This window comes from Anas platyrhynchos, chromosome 9 (assembly GCF_047663525.1).
Source record: "Anas platyrhynchos isolate ZD024472 breed Pekin duck chromosome 9, IASCAAS_PekinDuck_T2T, whole genome shotgun sequence".
In the NCBI taxonomy this organism is placed as follows: Eukaryota; Metazoa; Chordata; class Aves; order Anseriformes; family Anatidae; genus Anas; species Anas platyrhynchos.
This window is the reverse complement of record NC_092595.1, coordinates 16,563,196-16,585,457: the sequence shown is the minus strand read 5'-3', so window position 1 is coordinate 16,585,457 and position 22,262 is coordinate 16,563,196. Positions and strand designations below refer to the sequence as shown.

The 22,262-nt window shown below is 40.0% G+C and overlaps 1 protein-coding gene across 4 annotated transcripts in view; it reads right to left on the bottom strand.

The window, feature by feature from the left end:
• Positions 1 to 281: 281 nt before the first annotated feature.
• The window catches only part of PCCB (propionyl-CoA carboxylase subunit beta), a 36,605-nt gene continuing 14,624 nt past the window's right edge, over positions 282 to 22,262 (bottom strand). For all 4 annotated transcript variants that reach the window (XM_027464651.3, XM_027464649.3, XM_072042773.1 and 1 more), the window contains 11 exons: positions 18,919 to 19,032; positions 16,142 to 16,252; positions 14,790 to 14,898; positions 13,807 to 13,927; positions 10,048 to 10,129; positions 7,822 to 7,945; positions 6,753 to 6,860; positions 3,239 to 3,339; positions 1,915 to 2,013; positions 1,616 to 1,709; positions 282 to 554 (listed from right to left, as the gene is read on the bottom strand). In XM_027464651.3, coding sequence (XP_027320452.1) covers positions 433 to 554; positions 1,616 to 1,709; positions 1,915 to 2,013; positions 3,239 to 3,339; positions 6,753 to 6,860; positions 7,822 to 7,945; positions 10,048 to 10,129; positions 13,807 to 13,927; positions 14,790 to 14,898; positions 16,142 to 16,252; positions 18,919 to 19,032 — 1,185 coding nt within the window. In that variant the 3' untranslated portion in view covers positions 282 to 432. The remainder of the gene's footprint in view (positions 555 to 1,615; positions 1,710 to 1,914; positions 2,014 to 3,238; positions 3,340 to 6,752; positions 6,861 to 7,821; positions 7,946 to 10,047; positions 10,130 to 13,806; positions 13,928 to 14,789; positions 14,899 to 16,141; positions 16,253 to 18,918; positions 19,033 to 22,262) is intronic.

Sequence of the window (22,262 nt, the reverse complement as noted above, 5' to 3'; positions counted from 1 at the left end):
GGATTCCAGTGCACCAAAATCCAAGCCAAGGATTTCTTCTCTGTTAATCCACGGTGCAGCAAGTAGTCAGATTCCAAGGGTGCAGATCCAGGGCTGTGCTTTAACTGCAAAGATGTCTGATGTTTCAGCAGCGAGAGGTCACTGCAACTCTGCCTGACTGAGTCACCTCAAGGGCCCAAAGAAGCATTCAACCTTAAACAATTAGTAACAGCTTGTCTGCAGCAGGCATTGCGGGTTATGCAAAAAAATGGTTTACAAAGATGAACCAGTAAGATCCCAAATTAAATGAGATACGTACTATGATTTATTGATGATCATTAGCAAAATCAAAGTAAAATACTTCTATTGCAAGGTAGAAAGCCACATAAACATAAAGTATTTGTATTTAGAATACTGCCATGTCTTCCAGCATGGCCAAGTCCCTCCTTACACTCACAGTGGGATATTAGCATGTTTCTTCCAGGGACTGGACTGTGTTTTACTAGCCAGCACATCAAGGTCACGGCAGATGCGCGTGCGGGTGGTTGAAGGCTGGATGATATCATCAACAAACCCTGTAAAAGCAAACAAAAAACAGCCAACCATGAAGAGGTTGCCTGTCAACCTTCTATATATAGGTTGTGATGTAAATTTTCAAAATCAAAATAATATTTGAATAAACAGTTCACAAGTTACAAATTAACTTAAGAATTTAAAAATAGCCTAAAGAGGAAATACTCCAAGTTATAAAATTAGAAGCAGTTGTTTGTTTGTTTTTAAAAAAAAAAAAAAGCAAAAGTTAGCAAGCCAAAAAATTTTAGGGGGAAGGGACTTTATTGAGTACTGCACCTGTTACTGCAGAGTTTCAGGCATACCATCTCCATGATTCCACTATTAATTAGTCTAATTAGTCTGACTTAAAGGTTCAGAATTGTTGATTAGAAGAAGAATCCTTTAACTTTGCATGTACATCAGTCTATTTTTTTCTGGCTCAAACAGCAATAATAGTCTACTACAAAACCAGAAGGAGCGATGCTGTAGATATTAGTTGTGGTGGAAAAGATCTTGGATTGAGACTTCCCAGCTCTATGGCATTATTTACAGGAATTAAATGTATTACAAAACCAATAGAGTAAGCCAGCATAACTGAAAATATGTAGAGCTGACTACAGAGTCTACAGAACTGCCTTCCAGAGCACAGTTAATGCTGTGAAGCTAGAAGTAAAAATTCTTTTGAAAGAAAACCAGGAAAAATCATCCCAAGGAGTCCTGGACTTCATCACTGAATTGGACTGTGACCATTTCTTAAGGCTACTGATCTGCATCTAGAACCATCAAGTAAATTGTCAAAGCACCTGTAATTTTTAACTAACAGTCTTGCATTTCGTGGTGCTTCTATTGCCTACAAAATTGGAAGTAAGTTTTTCAGTGCAGTCCCTATATCTCACCAGTTTCTTCCCATAAGAAGCCTTTTGGATGTGTTTTTGGTCTAGACGTGGCTTTCCTTCTCAGGCACAAGTTATGGTATGTCTTGCCTAAATAACTTCCTAGCAAAACGTTTACTCAGTAGCTACACATTTATCTACATGCAGTGTCAAACTCAAAACAAGGGACACAATGTGTAAGATAACAATACCTCTCATGGCTGCAGGAAAGGGGTTTGCAAATTTTTCCACATATTCTGCCTCTGCATCTGTCTCTTTTCCTCTGAAAATGATCTGGACAGCCCCCTAGAAAGATAAAGTTCACAGGTAAGTGAAAGTCTTCAGCCCACACAGCAGGAACCTGTCTGCTTTACCAGCTTCCTCCCTGCTCCCCCGTGTGCACACAGGTAAGTTGTTTCAGAGAAGACAGTCTTCATCTGGCAAAGCTGCCACTGTAAAGACTGTGATGGCTGCTGCACGCCAGCATGAGAGTCAGCCTGCGTTTATTCACCTTGGCACCCATCACTGCCACTTCTGCAGTAGGCCAGGCATAGTTCGCATCTCCTCTTAAATGCTTTGAACTCATCACATCATAGGCACCCCCGTAGGCCTGGAACAAAAACCAAGGGATTAATTAACATGAAGGGACCTCACAGAAGCAATAGCTTACTTTCTTCCTGCACCTTTTACCATTCCAAAAACAAGCAAGTGGGGCTAGACTTGTACCTGTAGGAGAGCGTGCAGACCCTACAGGTGGCTGTGATTTGGTCCATCAACACAACCGTACAAGGCTCTTGGCTTTTGCAACCACACGTGTTCAAGACATTTCCACTTCTTTGGTCAAAATCATGAAGAATTGTAAGAACTCCACTGCAACAATCTCTTCAGACTAGACATCACAAACTAGAACCACAAAAGAGCAGCGAAGGGAGCTGCTGAAATGCAAGGCCATTCTTGATGGCAGATAAAAGAGGAGTCTGCGTATCTGCAGCACTAGGCCTCACCCTGCACATGCACTCAAACAAACCGACTGCCCTGCTTCTGGAATCCCCAGGCCAGGGAACGCAGCACTCAGATCTGCAATGCTCCACTCTGGTACTGGAAGTGGTCCAGACAGCAATGGTAAATGGATACTGCAGAACTGCAGAGCAAACTGCAGCAGAGTCTGTTTCAAGGCATTCCTAAAAACTACAGCAAGGATGCAAGCTTGGGAAAAAAAAAAAAAAGTAATATTCAGAAGGAACAGGGAAGGCAAAGGGATGGAAAGCTGAAAAGGTTTTTTTTTGCTTTTTGCCATCCTAAGTCTATCAGAAAAAAGCTCATCAGGAAAAGAAAAACAAAAAACACAACTAAACAAACAAGCAGAAAGAGAACAGGAGGGACAAACCAGCAAGAAAAAAAGTGGAGAGATGTTTAGCTAAGTCTTTAGGAGCATAATGTACCTCATAGAAAAAGAAAAAGCAAGAAAATTAAGGGGAGTATAGGAGAAGCGTATCGAAGAAAAGAAACCACACAAGCATTAAGCCTGTGAGGAAAGCAGAAAGACACAATCAGCACTGCTTCTGGAAAAGGAGACTGAAGTTGCAGGAATACAGTGGCAATATTCTAAGAATAAAAGAAATGGCCTCTTGTACACTGACAAAGGTAGGACAAATGGAGGTATAACAACTACAGAAAGCAGGGGGATAGACGTACAAAGCTTCACAAAAGTAAACTTGCTGTTAATAAAAACACAAATTCATTTCATAAATAATTAATTTCATAAAGTAAACTTGCTGTTAATAAAAACACAAATTCATTTCATAAACCACCACCATGGAATTATACCAACTTACTTTTCTGGTGATGACAGTAATTTTAGGCACAGTTGCTTCTGCAAAGGCAAACAGTAGTTTGGCACCGTGACGGATGATTCCGCCATACTCCTGAGCTGTACCTACAAAAGACAGAAACATTTTTCACTCCAGGAGGTTCACAAAAAAAGGATATGCTTTTGGGCAAGTGTCATCGTCTATTACCAGCAGCAAACAACAACCAAAATTGTGTTAATATCCAGGAGGAGGTAGTATCGCAGGTGATGTTCTCCATAAAATGCTGAGCAGTTCTACAAAACACCTCACCAAAAGAAGCATAAAGGAAGTCTCTGTGCGCGTAAGGTCACAGCAGCGTAACACTCAGCAGATGGTATCTTCCCAGGAACAAAATTCAGTTACATAATTTTGAAGACTCCAAATGTGATTAGCAGAGAAACATGCAACCTAGATTCACTTCTCCAGAAACCCACACTTCCAAAAGCCTTTTTTCTAGACCATATTGCCTACCAGACCAAAGACCTGTGCTAGTCTTCCTTCAAGCAAGCCCAAGATGATAGACCTTAGAGGACAGAGCACGAAGTCCTCTGTCAGCAATCTCACAGCTGATAGTTCATGAGAACAAACATATGCAGCAAGTAGGAATACAGGTCATACATTTTTAGAGGCTGTCCTACAAAGTTCTATGACAAGAACAGGCCTAGCTGATAGTCTGAGTCATGACTTCTCTGAAGATACAATCAGAGTATTCAGCAGCTGTAGACTTTTATCAAGGCCCAGCTCCAGCAAATCAATAGCAAAAAAAAACAACCACTATATTTTGACCTCTTTGCAAAAAACATAGCAAAGCCAAAATTGATGGTAATGCAATTATCAGGTTCAAATTCCTACCTGTGAGACCCACAGAAGATGGAAGACTTGTTTAGGTTTTTTGTATTTGCCTACGCTATTGAACTTGCGGAAGGAAATGGTCAAACCAAAAGTCTGACAAGATGAAAATGCAAAAATGCACAAGATTCCAAAAGAAAAATATACAGTGATGAGCAAAAGCTGAGATAATTACATGCAAAAATGAAAATAGGTAAGTCCATGTCAACACTTGGGTTCAGTCAGAGCCTTAAGGATAACTGATTGCTTTCTGTTAAAGCAAGCCAGGGATAAAAACAAAACAAAAACAAAGAACTTCAAGCTGCATGTGACCCCAGCTTTTGGAGCCACCCAACCTTTCAGAAGACTTGTCTCAGTGTCAAGATCTTAGGCTCCTACTTGCAAGAGCAACTCCAACCTTTCTGAGGAAGAAGTTCTGCAGCAACTATTTTCCTTCTTGCTGGCACAGTGCTCACAAGACCAGATGATCCAAGCACCAAAAGCCCCAGCTGCAACAGCCAGTTGAGAGAATACGACCACCACAGGAGGTGTAACAAATTGGTAAGTAACTCTGGAAAAGCCTTTACAGAATCCAGAGAAATGACAGAAAAACACTGCATAGATAGCAAGAAAGACAGCTAATTAATTCATCACCAAAAGACTAAGTAACAGCCAGAGGACACTTGGTATTGCTCTGCCTTGTGTACCCACAGACCACGCACCTGGAAGCAGTGCCTCCGGTTACCGTCTGTCATGATGGTGCCAGCAGTAAGGAACACGTATGGGATGAACCATGGGTGAGGACTGGCACTTGGAAACAGCAATCTCACGTAGTTCATTTCTAGGATTTCTGAATTTCATACCTCTGTGTATATAACTCCCCAGTTATTTCCTAGCAGTTCATTCACCTGCTGACTTTTTTTTTTCTCTTTCAGCACCTGAGATTAACCTCTTACAGTAATTTGGGGTCTTTTTAGTGAAAGGCTTAAAAAATAGAGGATTTTAAGTTAAATATGTTTTGTGAGATTTTTTTTTTAAAAACTTACTTGGTAGTCTTATTTGGTGGCTTGACTTCAATGTTTCCGCTCAAGTGTAATTTGAGTGTCCAATAATATATGCCTACACTTAAAAATGTTCGTTCTTAACTGCAATTTCACTTTGGGTTCTTGTATTTCCCTCCAGAGCGTTGGACTTGTCAAAAGTACAAACACTTTACAGTGGCAGACATCTGAACAGCCAGGTCTTATCCCTGGAAGCTGTCAGAAAACATCTAAGATGCTCAACCTGTACCCAGAAGCTGGCAAGTACAAACCCTTCAATCTAGTCCCAATCTTAGTTTCTAATTCAGACTTAAATTCACTCAGAGTATGTTACTTGAACTCAAATTCCTAATGGTAATGTACTAATCTTTCCAAACTCTGCAAAATACAACAGTGTAGAGTCACTAAAAAGCCTCAGATCTTATTTTCTTTAGCTTTCTCTACTCTTTATTTATCTTCCATTTGTCTACTTTAAGACAACATTCTATTATGCCATAAAAAAATACTATTTCTAACTGGCTACACGGAAATAACTTTGTTCTTGGGTTGTATGTGGCCACAAAGTGGCTACTGAAGTGCTAAGGAGAACCAAGTTGTTTCTTGATCCAAATAAGAATAGGAGAGTGTGTCTACAGGAGAGAAAGGAAAGGAGGCAAGAACAAAGAGGAAGTTATCTTCTGTATTGCCTCATTGCTAACGCATGCAAAATGTATTGCATTAAGATATGAAATTGAATGTTGACTAGTGGCATTGACTGCGTTAGTTCAGTACCTCCAACAACAAGCAGATTTTGAACACAAAATGCATTTTCAAGGTGCCCTCAACTGACACTCCTAGCACAGCTTTGACCTGCGGCCTCCCTGCCCACAGGAGGATCAGTGGAGCTGCTCTCCCACAGAATCCCACCCGCAGGGCTGGAAGCTGGGTACTGGACTGCTCGCCACTGCATCTGGGGAAGCCCCTGCCTTTGCAGAGCACTCTGGTAGCACTGCCTAGCCTATAGGCACATAAATAAAACAGGTGAATCTTTAAATGGACATGGAGTCTCATCACAGCAAAGAACATTAGTGTTATTTCCATGTCATTTATGGCACGGACATCATCTCCAGAGAGCACAGGGTTTTTGCCCTAGATAGGCCACCAGCAGCAGCTTTGCAGTTGTGCTGGAATCCCAGCCAGGAGGGCAGCTTTACCCTCCTAGACCAACAGGCCTTCACCTCACCCTCAGCCCTGGCCACATGGTTGTCCCAGTGTCTGTAAGCAGTCTGCTAACCAGTTCAGAACTAACTTGCTGTACAAACTGCCCTCTCTTCAGTGAAGCCCTGCAGAGCTCTGTCATCTTAAAACACACTTGTAGAAATATTATTGGCTTATTTAAGCAATCGTTTTTTCTGGAATATAACCTGCATATCACATCCTATTGTGAAGACTGGTGTACATAAAATATAGAGGGTTTTTTTGTTTGTTTCTTTCTTTCTTTCCCCAAACAGTAGCATTTTAAAATCCATCTTATTTAAGGTCCAGTATAATAAACAATCTTCTTAGGGAGTTATTAAAACAGGTTTTTACACTGCCACCTTCTCCTACCTCCCCTACCCCAAAACTAACTGAAATAAAACGACAAGGCATACCTGGCAAAAATCCAGGAACATCCACAAAAGTAATCAAAGGTATGTTGAAAGCATCACAGAAACGAACAAAGCGGGCTCCTTTCACGGAAGAATTTATGTCTAAACAGCCTAAAGTTAAGAAAACAGGGTAAGGTGTTAATGATCTGCTAATGGCAGTAATTCAAGGCAACATCAAATTCACACTGTATTTTAGCTGTACTGTCTTGAGAAGAAAAAAAATCTTATCTATAGTTAATGTAGAGATTATAATGAATTTTGCTGTTTCAGCACTAAGATTAAAGTATGAATTACATTTCTACAAGCAGTCATTTCATTTTTCTGAAATAACCTACAATTTCAATATCCTTTGGCAACGACCATTGTGCATAGAGAGGTCCTATCCCAAGAAGTCTCAGGTTAAATCATATTCTTGTAATTTACAAAAAATCTTCTGTTATAATTTTATCTGCATTGATTTTTTTTCCAGGTCATTCACTGGAACTATGCAAAGAAATTTTTGCAAAAAAATCTCTCCCCAGTTAAAAAGGCAAGGGTGATCTTAGCTACACGTGTTTGTACCTTTATATCTAAATTACTTGAGATTGAGCCCCACACTTGTACATCTGAAACTTTCATTTCAGAAACTTGCATTTTCAGAAGAGCTACACTACAGAAGAGCTTTAGGTATCTAAATACTGTGGAATTTAAGTATGCAGTTTCCATGTTATGCTTAATCCAATTAATTACAGGCTGCTGACAAGTCAGTGGTGGTCTTCTGCCCACCCTGTTTATGTGCTGCTACCACTTCTCTTGTGCTAGATACAGCAATCCTTTTGTTACATATTTTGTTGATTCAGTAAAGAATTGTGTGGGTTTTTCTCAGGCAGTTTTACAACTCTCAGCAAGCAAGTTACAAAAATGCATGATGAGATTCAAGACAAAGGAAGTGGTAGAAAAACACGGTATGATTGAGTGACAGACAATACAAACCCTAACCAGTTAATTTCATAGCCAGACAGCAAGTGTGCAAAAAAGACAGAACACAGTTCATTAAAAAGTTTCACATCAGATTCCTACAGCTGTCTCTAACCTGATGCTACTTTGGGTTGGTTGCCCACGATCCCAACAGTTCTTCCATTCATCCTTGCAAATCCAACAACAATGTTTCTGGCATAGGAAGGCATGATCTCGAAGAATTCCCTTTCATCGACAATCTGCAAGAGAGTTAGGCAGAGCCCTCAGGATGCCATGTTTATTTCTCTACATAGGCAAACACAAAATCAGATGTTAGTATCAGAAATCTTAACATTTCAGAATTTGCAGAAAAAGAAAAAAAATGGAGAAAAAATATTTTTGTCATCATTTTTGAAGGAAATGTCTAGTTCTGCATTTATTATCAAAATTGCCACTTAAGCATTCAATCAGATAAAATCATCTTTAAGACACTTCCTCTGTAGTAAGCCTGTTCTCCTAGCTTATAACACATAAAGATCTCAAACCAGATGCTAAGAACTTGTTTCTCACAAGACAACTATTGGCGAACTGCACTTTTAGAATAACAGCTTCCAGTGATAAAAAGCAAACAGTACTTCTTGAACTCAGGAACTTTCCACTATATATTTTTAATACCTACGCTATTTCTTTGCAAGTTCAGAGCGCTTTATTAATAATAGAGACCAACGTAAGGTGCTCTGCTGCAGCCGAAGAGCTGTGCACATCTCTGAGGTCACTGATGTTGCGTATGATAGAGGGGAACGGAGAAACACTTATCTGCAGCAGAGGGAATAAACGAGCTACATCAAACACACCTAACTGGAAACACAAATCCTTGGTCGCTGCACTTCTCTCTGAGGTTGAAGTTCCAGTGTGTGCTCTGCAAAGTGACATCCACTGGTGTGTAAAGCAGCATCAAAATTCACATGTTCAAAAAAAGATCATAATTATACATGGAGCACTGGCGACACCTATACATGGCTGCCAAGTGTTTTCTACTATAACTCCTTGTTTTCAACTATTTATGACAACTTCACATATACGCACTGCAGTTTGACAGTCCTTCCAGAGAATGAGGCAAATGAAAAGGTGCAAAAAATGTATTATTTAATGTATTATTAATACTTTATTTCCTTTCCTAATACTTCTGAGAGTCTGTAGGTGTTTTTTGTTTTTTTTTTTTTGTTGTTGTTGTTTTTGTTTTTTTGTTTTCACTAATTTACTTAAGAATGTTTTTAAATCTCAGCTTTTCACTTGGAACAGATAGTACCAAAATTCAGAATGGAAGAAACTACAGATTAAAAGCGTATCCCGAGCTTTCCTTTTTCCCCTAAAATTAATCTAAGGGCAGCCAGTTGCAAATTGAGAAGTGTTCACTGAGTAAGGGTGTGGAGAGAGACAGTCAACTAAAATAGCAAAAGGGAAAAATCTGGAAAAATGCTACAAACCTGAACTCTTCCCAGCCATCGTATACAAGCATATACAGAGTGCCTGTGAAACTGCGTTACTCCATCACCTCAGAACCCTCGATCACCTGCCATTCAGCATCTGACTGGTAGAAGTACCAGATGGAAATTGTAATATTCAAAATGCAGACTCCCTAGGTGCTCTGCACCTTACAAACCTGTTCTCTGCACACTTGTTTACAATGTAGTAAGTTGTTATAACTGTAAAAAATGAATTGCTCACTTAGGCAAACAAATTACCAACATTGCTTATGTTTCTTTCATAAAATCTCCATTATTTATATTTTACAATGCCAGTTTTTATTTAAAAAAGAAGAAAAAAAGTTTCTTTCCCAACCACCCTCCCAGGAGATGTGCCTCACTCAGTGAAATATTGATGCTAGAGTTTGCAAGCTTTTGAGTGCTTGGCTTAGAATTAAAAAGATATTCTTGCATTTTGTGTATGTAAGTGACTCAGAATAATTGGTGACGTGTAGCCCTTTGAAAGTCCTCTATGAAGTTTATTACCTCTTATGAAAGAAGTGATAAAATTCAAGACAGCAGTTAACAAACAAAGGGAGGTTCAACTTTACATGGAAAACTGAGTTATAGCATCTTTTATCTGTACAGTTATGCATGCAGCATGCAGAGATATATCCTGAAAAGAAACACTGAGATTCCTTTCATGTGCTAAAATCTTGTTTCTGTAGCTTTTTTTGTCCCTTCATGCATGGCCACTACACAGGGGAAAAATATGTAACCTGTACAGACTAAAAATCTTAAGTGGCAGGTTATTAGCTTCTTTCCATTATTTACATCTATATATACACACAGAATGTAAGATATTTATACTTTTCTCAGCAGACTGGCAGACTTACAGCGTGTATGATATCCAGCATGTCGTAGGCTTTAGTAGATTCCATTGGGACAATTGTGTCCAGCTCAGGAACCAAACGGTCGCTGCAGAAAATAAGGGTAAAAGCAACAGTATTTACAGATCAGGTGAACACCAAGAAAAGAACACAGGCAAGCAATTCCCACTCTGAAACTTCATGGGAGCTGCTACTTGAATGTGGGGAAGGAGACAACGCTCGCTGCAGCCCCTGGTGCCGCCGGCCACTGAGGGGATGATTTGCTGCTCTGAGCTCCTTGGGGAGGAAAAAGCCTAACCGACCTCTTCCTGAAAGAGACATCTCTTTTGCTGGTACCTCTGCCCAGGAGCTCACCCCCTGGACATCCCCTTTCTCATCTCTGACCAGAGGAGCCGCTATTTATTGCCCGTGCTGAGTGCCAGGAGGCAGACTGCAGGGGCACGGGAGGCAGGTCCAGCAGCACTTGGGGAAACTCAGCCACGGGGAAAGCATTGGGCAGATGCTCAAGTGTTCACCAGAGGCAGCACAACCTGCTTTCCCTGGGGTTACAGCTTCAGGGCTGGAATGGTTTCTCCTGACAAGGTTTCCTTGTCATGTACCGGGACCTACTGCACATAACAAATTTAGTAGCTGCACGTTTACAACTCTGTGCAGCATGGGCTTTCCCTGCCCATGCTGCACAATTGTCATTTGAATAAACTTAACCACAGGAAACTTTTCTATACTTGCCTCCCCTGCACCAACCAAGCAGAGAATGGTGGGAGGAGAAAGCACGTCCATTCACAGCCTCTTCGGTGTAATGGCTGGGGCTGCAGGATCCTTACCATTACTGTTAGCAGCTCACACTATCAGCTACCTCTGTCTTCAATTTTATTAGTTTTGTTAAGGACTTCAGAAGTGTTTGCATTCACTGGGCCTCTGGGCTAATTCGCAGTCCCAATGGGTGTCAATTTTTATGAGTCACCACTGAAAAGGCTTCCGGAATATATTTGTACTATTCCTTACAAAACCACTCTTCTCTATCTGTTATAAGTTGTGTTTCTGCAAAGTTTTTCTTGGATTACTATTTTAACAATGCCATGATTCATACACTTAAAACGATACAACCCAAGGCTCTACACATCCAATTTAAAACTGAAGTAAATGATCTGCAGTTTGTCAAAATCAGGCAAAAAGTAGTAACATCAGTCCCTCAGCTGTCTCTGTGCAGGGACTAGGCAGGCACAGCTCCATGCATAGAGAGAGTAACCCAGTGAATCTTACAGCGATGTTTCCAGTTCATTTCCACAATTAAGAGTATTCCATGCAAATAAATCTATAAAATGTTACAATGAAACCTTCATCAGCTGAAAACAACCAATTTAGGATACTGAACCCCAAGCTACAACGAGTCTAAAGCTTTTGTTTTCCCATGAAATAGGTACAAATGTGTTTTAGATTCTGTCCATTACCTATGGATTGTATTCTCAGGTATCCCAAGGGATAAGGAAAATGGAAAAGAGAAATTATTGCTCCCATACATTCACAGAGATAGAGAGGGAAATTATAATGGCAGTAAAATCAACAACCATAGGTAAAATGAACACATTACCCAGGAGAAAAAAATTGTCACAGATAAGGGACATCTTGAGCTTTCTAGTAGGGTCACTGGACACAAAAGGCTGAGAATTGTGTTTAAGATCTCGTTTATCAGAAAAGATTTGCTCTTCATCATCAAAGCAGTCATCTGAAGACTGAGAGCTTGAGAAAACTGTCACCCAGATCAATACCGTTTTCTATTACACAGAAGTATGAAATTGCACTAGGTTACCAGCAGTCAGTAAGTACCTCCTCCAGAAGGTGTATGCATACTTCAGGCTTTCAAGGAAACAGAACTTGCTTACAGTCAAAAGCACCATTAGTTAAATCACACCACACAATGTAGAACTAGACTTTCTTCAAAGCTGGCGGCCATAAGCACCATAGGAGCCCTCTAACTTTTTACAGTATTTAAGCCACTGACATTAGAAACAAAAAACTAACCAGCATGAGTTTCAGCAAACAAACCTGACATTTTTCAACACCACAAAGAGGTGTTGAAACTGGAGAGGGAAAGAAAAACAAAAGAGAGGGAGAGTGCTTCTTGGGTTAACAGTGAAGATGAGAGTATTTAACATTTCATTTACATTATTAGTGGCAATTCTTCTGGCATAAAAATGGAGCAAGGAGAATTAAATTACTCTAGTGGAATGGGTTTTGACTGAAGGATCAACCACAATTCAAAGCAAAAGGAGTCCACTCAGATGTCAGCGTGCTCAGGTGAAATATTACCAATATAAGTATTAAGAAAACAAAACTGGAGAAATACTGGAGATGCTGCTATACAAACAGGTAAATTTACCAAGCAGATCTGTCTTCACATGTATAAACACAACTAAGTTGAACTTCTTAATACAAATTACTGAGTATTTATTATACTGTGATCCTCTAATAATATATCCGGTGCTACATAAAAGATTGTCTCATTTAATAAAGATGTAATCTCTCAATTAGTAGCTACAGGGTAACTGAAGCTTCTCACAAGCAAATAACTGCCCATCATAAGATACAATGATTAAAAAATGGACTGTTGCTTCCATAATGAAATTCAAACATCACATCCGAGTCTAGAGAAGCTAAATATCTCATACAACGTGTTGAATGCTTAGAAAACAAGTGCTTACCTCAGAGATAATCCCCCAAATTTACCAAACAATACAAGAAATTTGCTTTTGTTTCTCATTATCAAGATAGAGCAGTCTTCCAGTTTAATAAACTCTTAAAGATCAACATCATAGAAAATTTAAGGACACGTAACTAACTGATTTTGTCTGACCATTCTCAAAACAGCAACTGGCAAATTTATTTCTCTTAACAGTGAACAATGTATTTCAGACACCAAAACAGTGATCTGTGAAATTGGTCTGAAAAATCTCCCCAAACTGTTTCAAAGATAATCGCAAAGAACAGTGAGCACAAAGAGAGGATAACTGTCCCAACTCCCACGTTCAAATCTATGCAAAGACAAACACCACACACACCTAAAACCAAAAGGAAGAACAAGTGTAGGAGCAGCTCCCACACAGGAAAGTGTGGCAACCTTTCAGGGGTTGCCTCCAGAAAGGGCTGAAGGAGGGGTGCAGCTGGCTCAGGTTAAAAGGCATTTACTCCACTGACATTCTGTCTTTACTTCCATGAGCAAGGTTGCCTACTGAAGCAGTCCCATGCTGTCTCTCTCTGTCTCAGAAAAAATCTGATTAATATCCCAAAGTCCTTTCTTCACTGTCAACTACATAATGGGCCTGATAGACAGCAACCTAACACAAAAAATGTTTAGCCTCCTTTACCTCTGTTGCTACCCCACCTCTAACCGTAACGAACCAAACTTACCCAACAGACACATTACTGACAAAGCAGGGCAAGATCCCCACTTTTGTGCACTGTGCAACCTTCTGCCTCACTGTGTTCGTTTGAAGGACTGTGAATCTGGATACAAATTACTTTTCCCCATGTCCTGTATACAGCCTGCCTAACACTGCTTTCAGAAAATAAAACATTAAATCTAACAATGAGCATGTACATATATACACATGCACAATGGAACACCTCCCATATTCCCACAGTACAGCACAGGAGTATCAGCCAAGTGCCTGGGCACAAGACACTCATTTCTTTACACTCCTTGTGCCAGAGAAGCCATGAAACTCAGTAGTCAGAGACCACAGATCTCAGCCAGTTTCCTCTTACCTGGGGTCATGGCATTCACAGACTGGAGCAGGGTCACGGTTGCTAAGAGGTAAATAATTAAAGAACTCTCGGAGATTAAGTAAAGCATCTATATCATTCTCAAAGGCCCTGTGTGCGACGCCTGGAAAGAAGCAATTATTGTAATTATTTTGCAATGTTTCATTTTCGAGTATGTATCCATAAAGATACGAAGAACTAACAGCAAGATCTTTTAAACATAGTCTATTAACAATTGGGAATTTCAAACAACCAAATCTGACCAGCTAAAAATGCCTACAAAATGCATGGCTATATTAGCCTTTTTCCATAGCAGACCTGGATTGTTGATTTATATTTAAAATAACATGAACTGGTTTATCAGCTGTCACAGCCCTAGCAGGATCCCAACCTCCTGGAATTCAATCCAGGTTGTGGACTCGAGCTTTAAGCTGCATGCTCTTCTGTAAAGGCTGGATCCAAAGGGGGCTGGTGTGCACACGCACATGTGTGTGCCTGGTTTCATTTCATCAGCAGCACAGTTCACACAGAATTTGAGATCCCAAATGAGCCTCAAGAAGATTCACGAGTCACCAAGTCTCCCCAGAAGAATTTTTTTTTTTTTTAAATAGAGCTCCATTGACCTATGCAAATTTCTGGAAAACAAGCAGAAAACTCACCACCCCAAACCTGCCTTGGAGCTCTGCCCTCCTACAACCTTTTCACTTCTGGAATCTTCTGGATTTGCTACCTTCTCCTCAAAATACCAGAACTCTCCCGCATTCCTACTTCTCCTATTTTGTCTTCCATTACTAAAAGGGACTGCTAAGAGAGCCCTACATGCAGTAAGATCACAAGCCTAAGTAGAGCTTTAACGCTTAGACTCAAGTGAAGCAACGCCCGTGACTGCAAAGATCTGTATTAGATAATCAGCTGTTGAGCCAGAACAACTCTGTCATATACTCTGAAGAACAATTAGTAGATGAAGTAAACTATCCAGGCCTCACCAGACACAGCTGTGTGCGTCTTCGCACCCCCAAGCTGCTCTTGTGTGACATCTTCATTGGTAACAGACTTAACTACATCTGGGCCAGTGATGAAAAGATAGGACGTATCCTAGGGGAGGGAGTAAAGCAAAAACAGTCAGTAAATGCTAGACCCAAGCTGAAAAAGCACCTAAGGAAAAGTGACGGTCTCTAGAGACTTTCTCCAAAATAAGAAAACGGTATAACATAGGGAAGAAATTCCTAAAAAAAATCCCTATTGTATTATACTACAAATCCACAGAAAAGTCAGTTATCTACAGGTTACTTGGGAAAGTTATTCTTGACTTTCCATGAAGAACAAAAAAACTGCATCCAATTTAATTTAACCTAGCCTCAATATGGAGACATACTTTGCCATTTCCATACACATTTTATTTTCAATTTCTGTACTATTCTCTCTGCATACATTATCTGTTTATGCAGAAAAATAATTTAAGACAAAAACGAATTGTTATGGAAAGACTACAGCATGTGCTATTTCCTATGACAAACCAGGAAAGACTTGTTAGCACTGAAATACACCTGAAGAAAGACAGATGGAAGAACTTTTTGCTGAGTATCCATGGAACTTTAAATTGAATAGGAAAGAATAATTATGGTTCTACTAGTCAAAGTACTAGTATGAAATGCCTAAAAAATACAAGGGGATGAAATGTTTGTCTCACCCCACCCTATAAACACTGAATTTGGATGTTACAAAACTCATTAACAAAAACTCTTCTGAAGCTCTTTATAGGCATTACTCTTTCTCTAAAAATCAACTGGGACAGCCTTTTTCAATATTTCCCTGTCTGTGCTTTGAGCAGGAACTGTCACAACCTACCTGCAATCGATACCTGCCAGGAGCACAACATATCTAACAGTTTATAAAATGAGGTAATGGTGGGTGTTCAAAACCAGGTTGTACACTTGTCATGCTACCTGATCGTATGGAATTGGCAACCTTGGCATTCCAGATGATTTGGTAATACATTAAGTACTCTTATATCAAATGCTTTAGACTGACTTTCTTTAAAACTGAAACTTAATACAGAAACTATGCAGTTTTGTTGTTGTTTTTAAATGAGTATCTTGAACAAAGTGCTTTTTAACAAAAAAATTAATCATCTCTTCCTCTATCCTATGTGCAAAATAATGAAACAGACTATTGTGGTCATGCTGACAATGACATTAATGATATTCCTGCAACAAATTCCAAGCCTTTACTGTTCCAAAGCAGGAGACCCTCGCCAACCACATCCCTGATCCACAATCAGTCTGACTGTGACTGATCAATGCAACGAGCAGCACATCAGGACACACTGCACCCTTACCTTCACCATGAATGTGAAATCAGTTAAAGCGGGTGAATACACAGCTCCGCCAGCACAAGGGCCCATAATGAGGGAAATCTGAGGAACTACCCCAGAGCACAGAACATTTCTCTGCAATAGACAAAAAACAGACATCTAGTTTTTACATGCCCACCCAAAAAAAGTGTCTGTATCTTTAAATCTGTTCAGACATTCTGCAAGAATTCACCATCACAAACAGGAGAAGACAGCTGGGTTTATTTACTGGGAGACAAATAGCTGGACAGAATGCCTTGATGCAAATAAAAGCAAGATAATTGTTTCTACTGTTTTGCATCTTTCTGTTCCTGAGCACAGAAGTACAAGCTATCAACAGGCAAGAGAAGGTCACCACACCATACAAACTCTACTGTTTTAGTCACTATCTTAATCTCCTGCATTCTTGCACTAAATCTTCTATACTTGCTCAAAACAATGACAGAAGCAAATTAAGTGTACTTACCTCCCAAAAGTGAACTGCAACCTGGTCCCTTAATTGGACAGAAGGGGCCATTGCACCCATACTGAGAACAAATCCATTATGCAATACTGCAAGGAAATGTCCTAAGCATGAATTCACTTGTCATGTTTTCCAAGTTGCAATAAATTAGATCTTTCTGTGCATCATTTCCAGCCTTATATTGGAGGAATAAAGGTCCAGAGGGATAAGAAATTCAGTATTAGAAGCAGTTGGCAATAACACCTGGAATACTGAAACTGTCTAAAGTGAGTATGACAGATTTGGAGCACTTCCCGGAACTTAGTGATACACTTTAAGCATCAGTTAAACCTATAGTTTCTGCACCTCATGTTTTTTTGAAGAAATACTAAAACTTGGTAGAAAGGGAAGTCCGTGTAAGGCCTCTTTTAATCTCATGTAATCTCTTTCAATCAAAAACAAGACTGGCTGGCTTCTCATGGCTACATTTGGAGCTTCGTATTCTGTTTTGGGCCCCAACAAGTCTGACAAACTGGAACACATCCAGGAGATACCACCAAGACTGTCAGAGACAGTAGGAGTAGGCAGTGTCCAAAGAGAGGCTGCAGGAATGGGGTTTGTTCAGCCTGGAGAACTAAAACCAAAGGGAGAGCCTTCTGCTACTTGCCATTATGCTGAAGGGTTCTTATACAGAGGACTGAGTCAGACTCTTCAAAGACCCATTTTTTGAGAAGCAATGGGTTCAAGTCATAGCAAGAGAAATTTCAACTAGATAAAAGAAAAAAAAAAATTGAAAAAAAAAAATCTATGAGGATGGTTTAGCACTGGAACACAGGCCCAGCAAGGCTGTCAAATCTCCATCCCTAGAGATATTCATAACATGACAGGACAAGATTAAGCAACCTGGTTTACCTTTAAAGCTGACCCTGCTTTGAGCAGAGTGTTGGCCTATGAACCTCCAGATATCCCTTCTGACCTGAATTATTCTGTAATTCTATTCTAAAGTGGTAAAGCTGATGGTTGGCCATGGTCAGCCATTAATCAAAGAAACAGAAAAGCAAGAGAAAAGTTAATTTTGAAAAAAAAAAAAAACAAAACATCGCCCCAAACATACCACATGGTTGTAAAAAAGAACGAACTGGGAACAGGATGAACTTTGTCCTTTTGGTCAGTGCTACAAAAATCAGATGGCATTGACTCATTCAGGTGCCATTATGTTAAAAAAGAAAAACAAAAATCAAAAACACACATGCAAAACTAAAGCAAAAAGAAAACTTCCAGTAAGATGACTGATGATGATTCTCAGGATCTATTTGCCACTTGCTTTCAAAACAATTCTAAAAGGTGTTGGTGATTATTACTTTTCCCACCATTTGCAGTAAATGACATTTCTCATTCCTACTGAAAGCACATCATGTTTGTGTTATGTTCACTTACTTTAAAACTGTGTGTTTTGGTAGGCATAAAAAATAATGTCATTTCAGTGTAAAAAAGTCTTTAGAATGAAAAATACAGTAGAAACAAAATTTTCACCAGTCTAATCAGTCCTGGCTGTCCTCAAACAGTAAGATTAATGAGTTCCATTGTACTGCAAACTGTTCATTGCACAGAAACCTCTGATTTGCATTTTTTTTTCTTCTCTCATCTTGATAGAACTTGGTGCTTCTGATCTGAGTTCTCACATTATCTTCATCCGCGCAGTGTTTGATTTACTCTACATTCCCCTTTCTGCAGCAGAAAACTCACCATTATCAGCCCTACTGAAAGCAAATATGCTCTGTCAATTCTTGACATGTCTGTATCTCAGACAGGACACAGGGACAACTAGTGGTGGATCACAACCATCAGTCACCTAACAAAACACTAGAGCATGCCCACTTGTCTCAGAAAACACATCAACACTTTGCAAGAAATTACAGCCCAACACATGCAATTTGTACTCAGCGTGAATCACAAAATTAAATAGTTGTTTGGGCTTCTCTTCCAATTAAGGAAATTGCCTGTTCTTCCGACAAAGCTCACTATCTAGTGAAACTCCTACAGAGCTTTTAATCAGCTCACAGTATTGGACAAGGTTTAGCATTACTACTGTTTAACAGATGGGTAAATGGAACTAACAAGTAAAGTCATTTGACTAAAGCCAAAACCAAGAAGAACCAAGAGGACAGCCTGTGTCTCACAAACTGCTTTATCCAACAGGTAACACTGCCTGAAATAGGATGACAGTATCCTAAAAGTTTACTTATAAACACCAACTTAAAACCGGCTTTGTCCTTCTTTGAGGATGGCAAGCCTTCTGGTCATCCAGCAGGCTACTTACCAAAAATATATCTGCATAGCCAGCCAGTGACTCCACTCCCTCCTGAATACGGGCTCCTCCGGAGTCATTCAACCCAATCACAGGCGCGCCAACCAGGGCAGCTTGATCCATGACCTGGAGATGAATACAAAATCCTTGTTATTTACCTAGGTAAGCTAAAGCAGCCCGCAACTTTCTCATCAAAATGTACATCCCCTAGAAAAAAATCCACCTAACAGAATTTGAACTGCTTGCGCTTAGCTTCTTCTCCTTTTCTTGTCTTAATTAGCAGTCTCTAACTGCTTACGGACACACCATGTTTTGGCTCATTCAGACTGTAGGCACATTTAATCCCTCACGTCCCTCAGTATTTATCTGCCTTAGTAGCTCTGCATGTCTGGACTCATACTGCATCACCCAGTGCTTGTGCTGATTGACACAGTCACAGAGGTTTGGACCAGAAAGGGCCAGAGACTTCTCTGTTCACGAGAAGTCTCAATTGCACCTAAACCAGTCCCTTGTGCAAGTCCAACCTATTCTCCAATGTTTACTGCAGTGGTGACCATGTAATCTCCACAAGCAGTATATCTAACACTTGACTATCGTTCTTCACAGAATCACAGAATCATTTAGGTTGGAAGAGACCTCCAAGATCACCCAGTCCAACCTCTGACCTTACACTAACAAGTCCTCCACTAAACCATATCACTAAGCTCTAAATCTAAACATCTTTTAAAGACCTCATTACAAGTTCTTTGAAAAGACTACATTTTTGAAATTTAGAACCATTACTTCCTTCTCAACACACAGTAGACAGGGAAACACTCTGTCATTTACAAATGCTTCTGCCTTCATAAACACCCAAGTACCTCAATCTCCTCTCTGTCTTATTTCCCTTCATGTTCCTACACTAAGCAACATCAATTCAATCACATGGTCTTTCTACAACCTATTCTCCAACTCTCTGATCGTTTTGGTAACTTGCCTCAAGATCATACACAATACCGCAGCAGAGTGTTGAGTGAGAAGATTAAATTCCTTACATGTTATTTTAAATATCCTTGCTTATTAGATCCCAGCAAAACATCTGCCATTTTCAAAACATTGGCATATTATGTTAAAATCTGCTTCAACTCCTAAATATTTTTTCTGTAAAACTACACATGGTCAATCAATCTCCATTTTAAGTTGCTTTTTCCTGCCCTTTCAGTCACTGTTACTCAATTATATCTTATTTCAGACTATTTTTAACTTTTTAAGATTTAAAAGTCAGTCCCGTCTTTTAGAGGTCTTGCAGCATCCACGTTGGATTTTATATTGCCTAGAAACACAGTAAGCATACTCGGTCACGTTCAAATCAGTAGCACCCCAGCAGCACCACAACTCCAACCAGAACACGAATCAGAAATAACTGTCTCGAGTGTCTGCAAGTAGAAACAGCTGAGAGCTAACAAAGTAAACCAGGGTTCTTCAAGCTTTGTGCCTGGGTGCCCATTTAAAAGTTGGAACATCCCCGTGGCAGACATGGGGAATGACTTTCCAATTTAAATAAAATCCCACGTTTAAAAGCCATCTGTGTGGGTTGCAAGCAGAGGTACTGTGAGCCACGAGTGTCCTTGTTTACTTAGAGGAATGTTAGGCATGGAGTTATCAAACATCTTATTAGAAATCAGTTGGCGTTTATTGCTTCTTCCCAGAAGGCCTGTTATCCTATCAGGTCAGGTTAGTGAAAAAAGTTCACTGACACTTTTTACTGCCTTCCAAGGACTTACAAGATGGATTAATTACTTATTTCAAGGTGTTTCCACCTAAATTCCTAAAATGAAAACCTAACATAAAGCACACATCAGTATGCACATTTAGACTACTGAAAATGTGCTTATAAACTTGAGAATAGACTTTTTTTTTCTGTACTGCCAGTTTTTTGGGGAACATTTCAGGCTTCACTCTCAAAAACACTTATTTTTCTTCATCTCATGGACTCAACAATTGTCTTGAAACTTGACATCATAGGTACACATTAAATAAATAGGTTCTGAAGTGTTCTCCACCACAAGTGGAACACATATTACCCTGAAGAGCCACACTAAATCCCTATTGCTTCAGGGAAACCACAGGCATTTAATGTGGTCTGAAAGACCATAAGGCTCTTCTGCAGAAGGAGTAGGCAATCTGTAGCCCAGACATACCTCCCTGGGAGCTGTGCTGCAAGATACCAAATAGCCCTGCCTCTCTGTAACTCCAGGCAAAAAGCCCATGGCAGATGATCACCACCAAAGTGGCAGCCCAAAAGCAACTTCACCCCCACATTCTGTGACATTTTACTTGCCTCAAGCAACCAATAAGGTTTGCAGGAGCCAAGATTGTCTCCCAGAACTGATTTCTGCTTCCCACAATCCAGCCCAATAAGAGCTAAAAGAAACGTGACAGACAGCACACACCCAGACAGTCTTCTCTGAGCTCTGCGCTGCCCAAGCTGCAGCCTCAGACTGAGCAGTTAATGCACCCAGACCCTTCAAAATTTGGAGTCTACCATTGAGACTGATGCCAACTGAAGGCAGTAACAACTAGAAAGACTCTTATTTTTTCTAGTTCTGCTAGAATACTCTCTCTGCTTCTTTAGAAAATTGAAGTTAAAAAAAAAAAAAAAGGCAGGAAGCATCCCATCATTCCAGTACCAGTACTTCCCTCCCATCACAAAGAGACACTGCAAAGCTCCAGTGTAAAAGGGTAACACAAATGTTTTTCCCAATATCAATACCTGGTAAAGCCAAGTATTTATGATCCAGCCCAAAGTCTTTGTGTCTTCCAGTTTTATACCCCTCACTGCTTAAGGGTGTATGCTAAGAAGTAGTAATTCCAGCAGGAAAAAAGGCCTCGTGCTCAATACCTTGATTCCAACTGCACAGCAAGAAAAATTCTGGAATTTTCCCTCAGCCCATGCCACTGAACACCCATGCATGAAAGAGCCGTTGTCCTCCACACCCCTGGGATTCAAACACCAGCTTTTCCAATGGGACGAGCAGGCAAACAAGAATAGCCACAAGTGCCTAATAACAGAAGCTCTGAGTATCAAGGTGACCTCTAAGTTGTAAAACTGTTTGTCTTCAGATTCCTTACTTGTTACATTTGCTTTTTATAAATACTACACTTCACATAGCACTGTTTGTTGCAAGAAGTTTCTTCCAAGTCATTCCATATTTCTCCAGTAGACAATGGCTACTTAATCTATATTCACAGTTCACAAGTCTCTCTAAGCTTTTGTACCATAGCAGAAAATCAACTTAAATAAAGTGTATATTATTTAGGAAAGCCCTCTTATACTTGAAAAGCTTCCACAGGGTACCTCTCTGCCCAACTGTGCT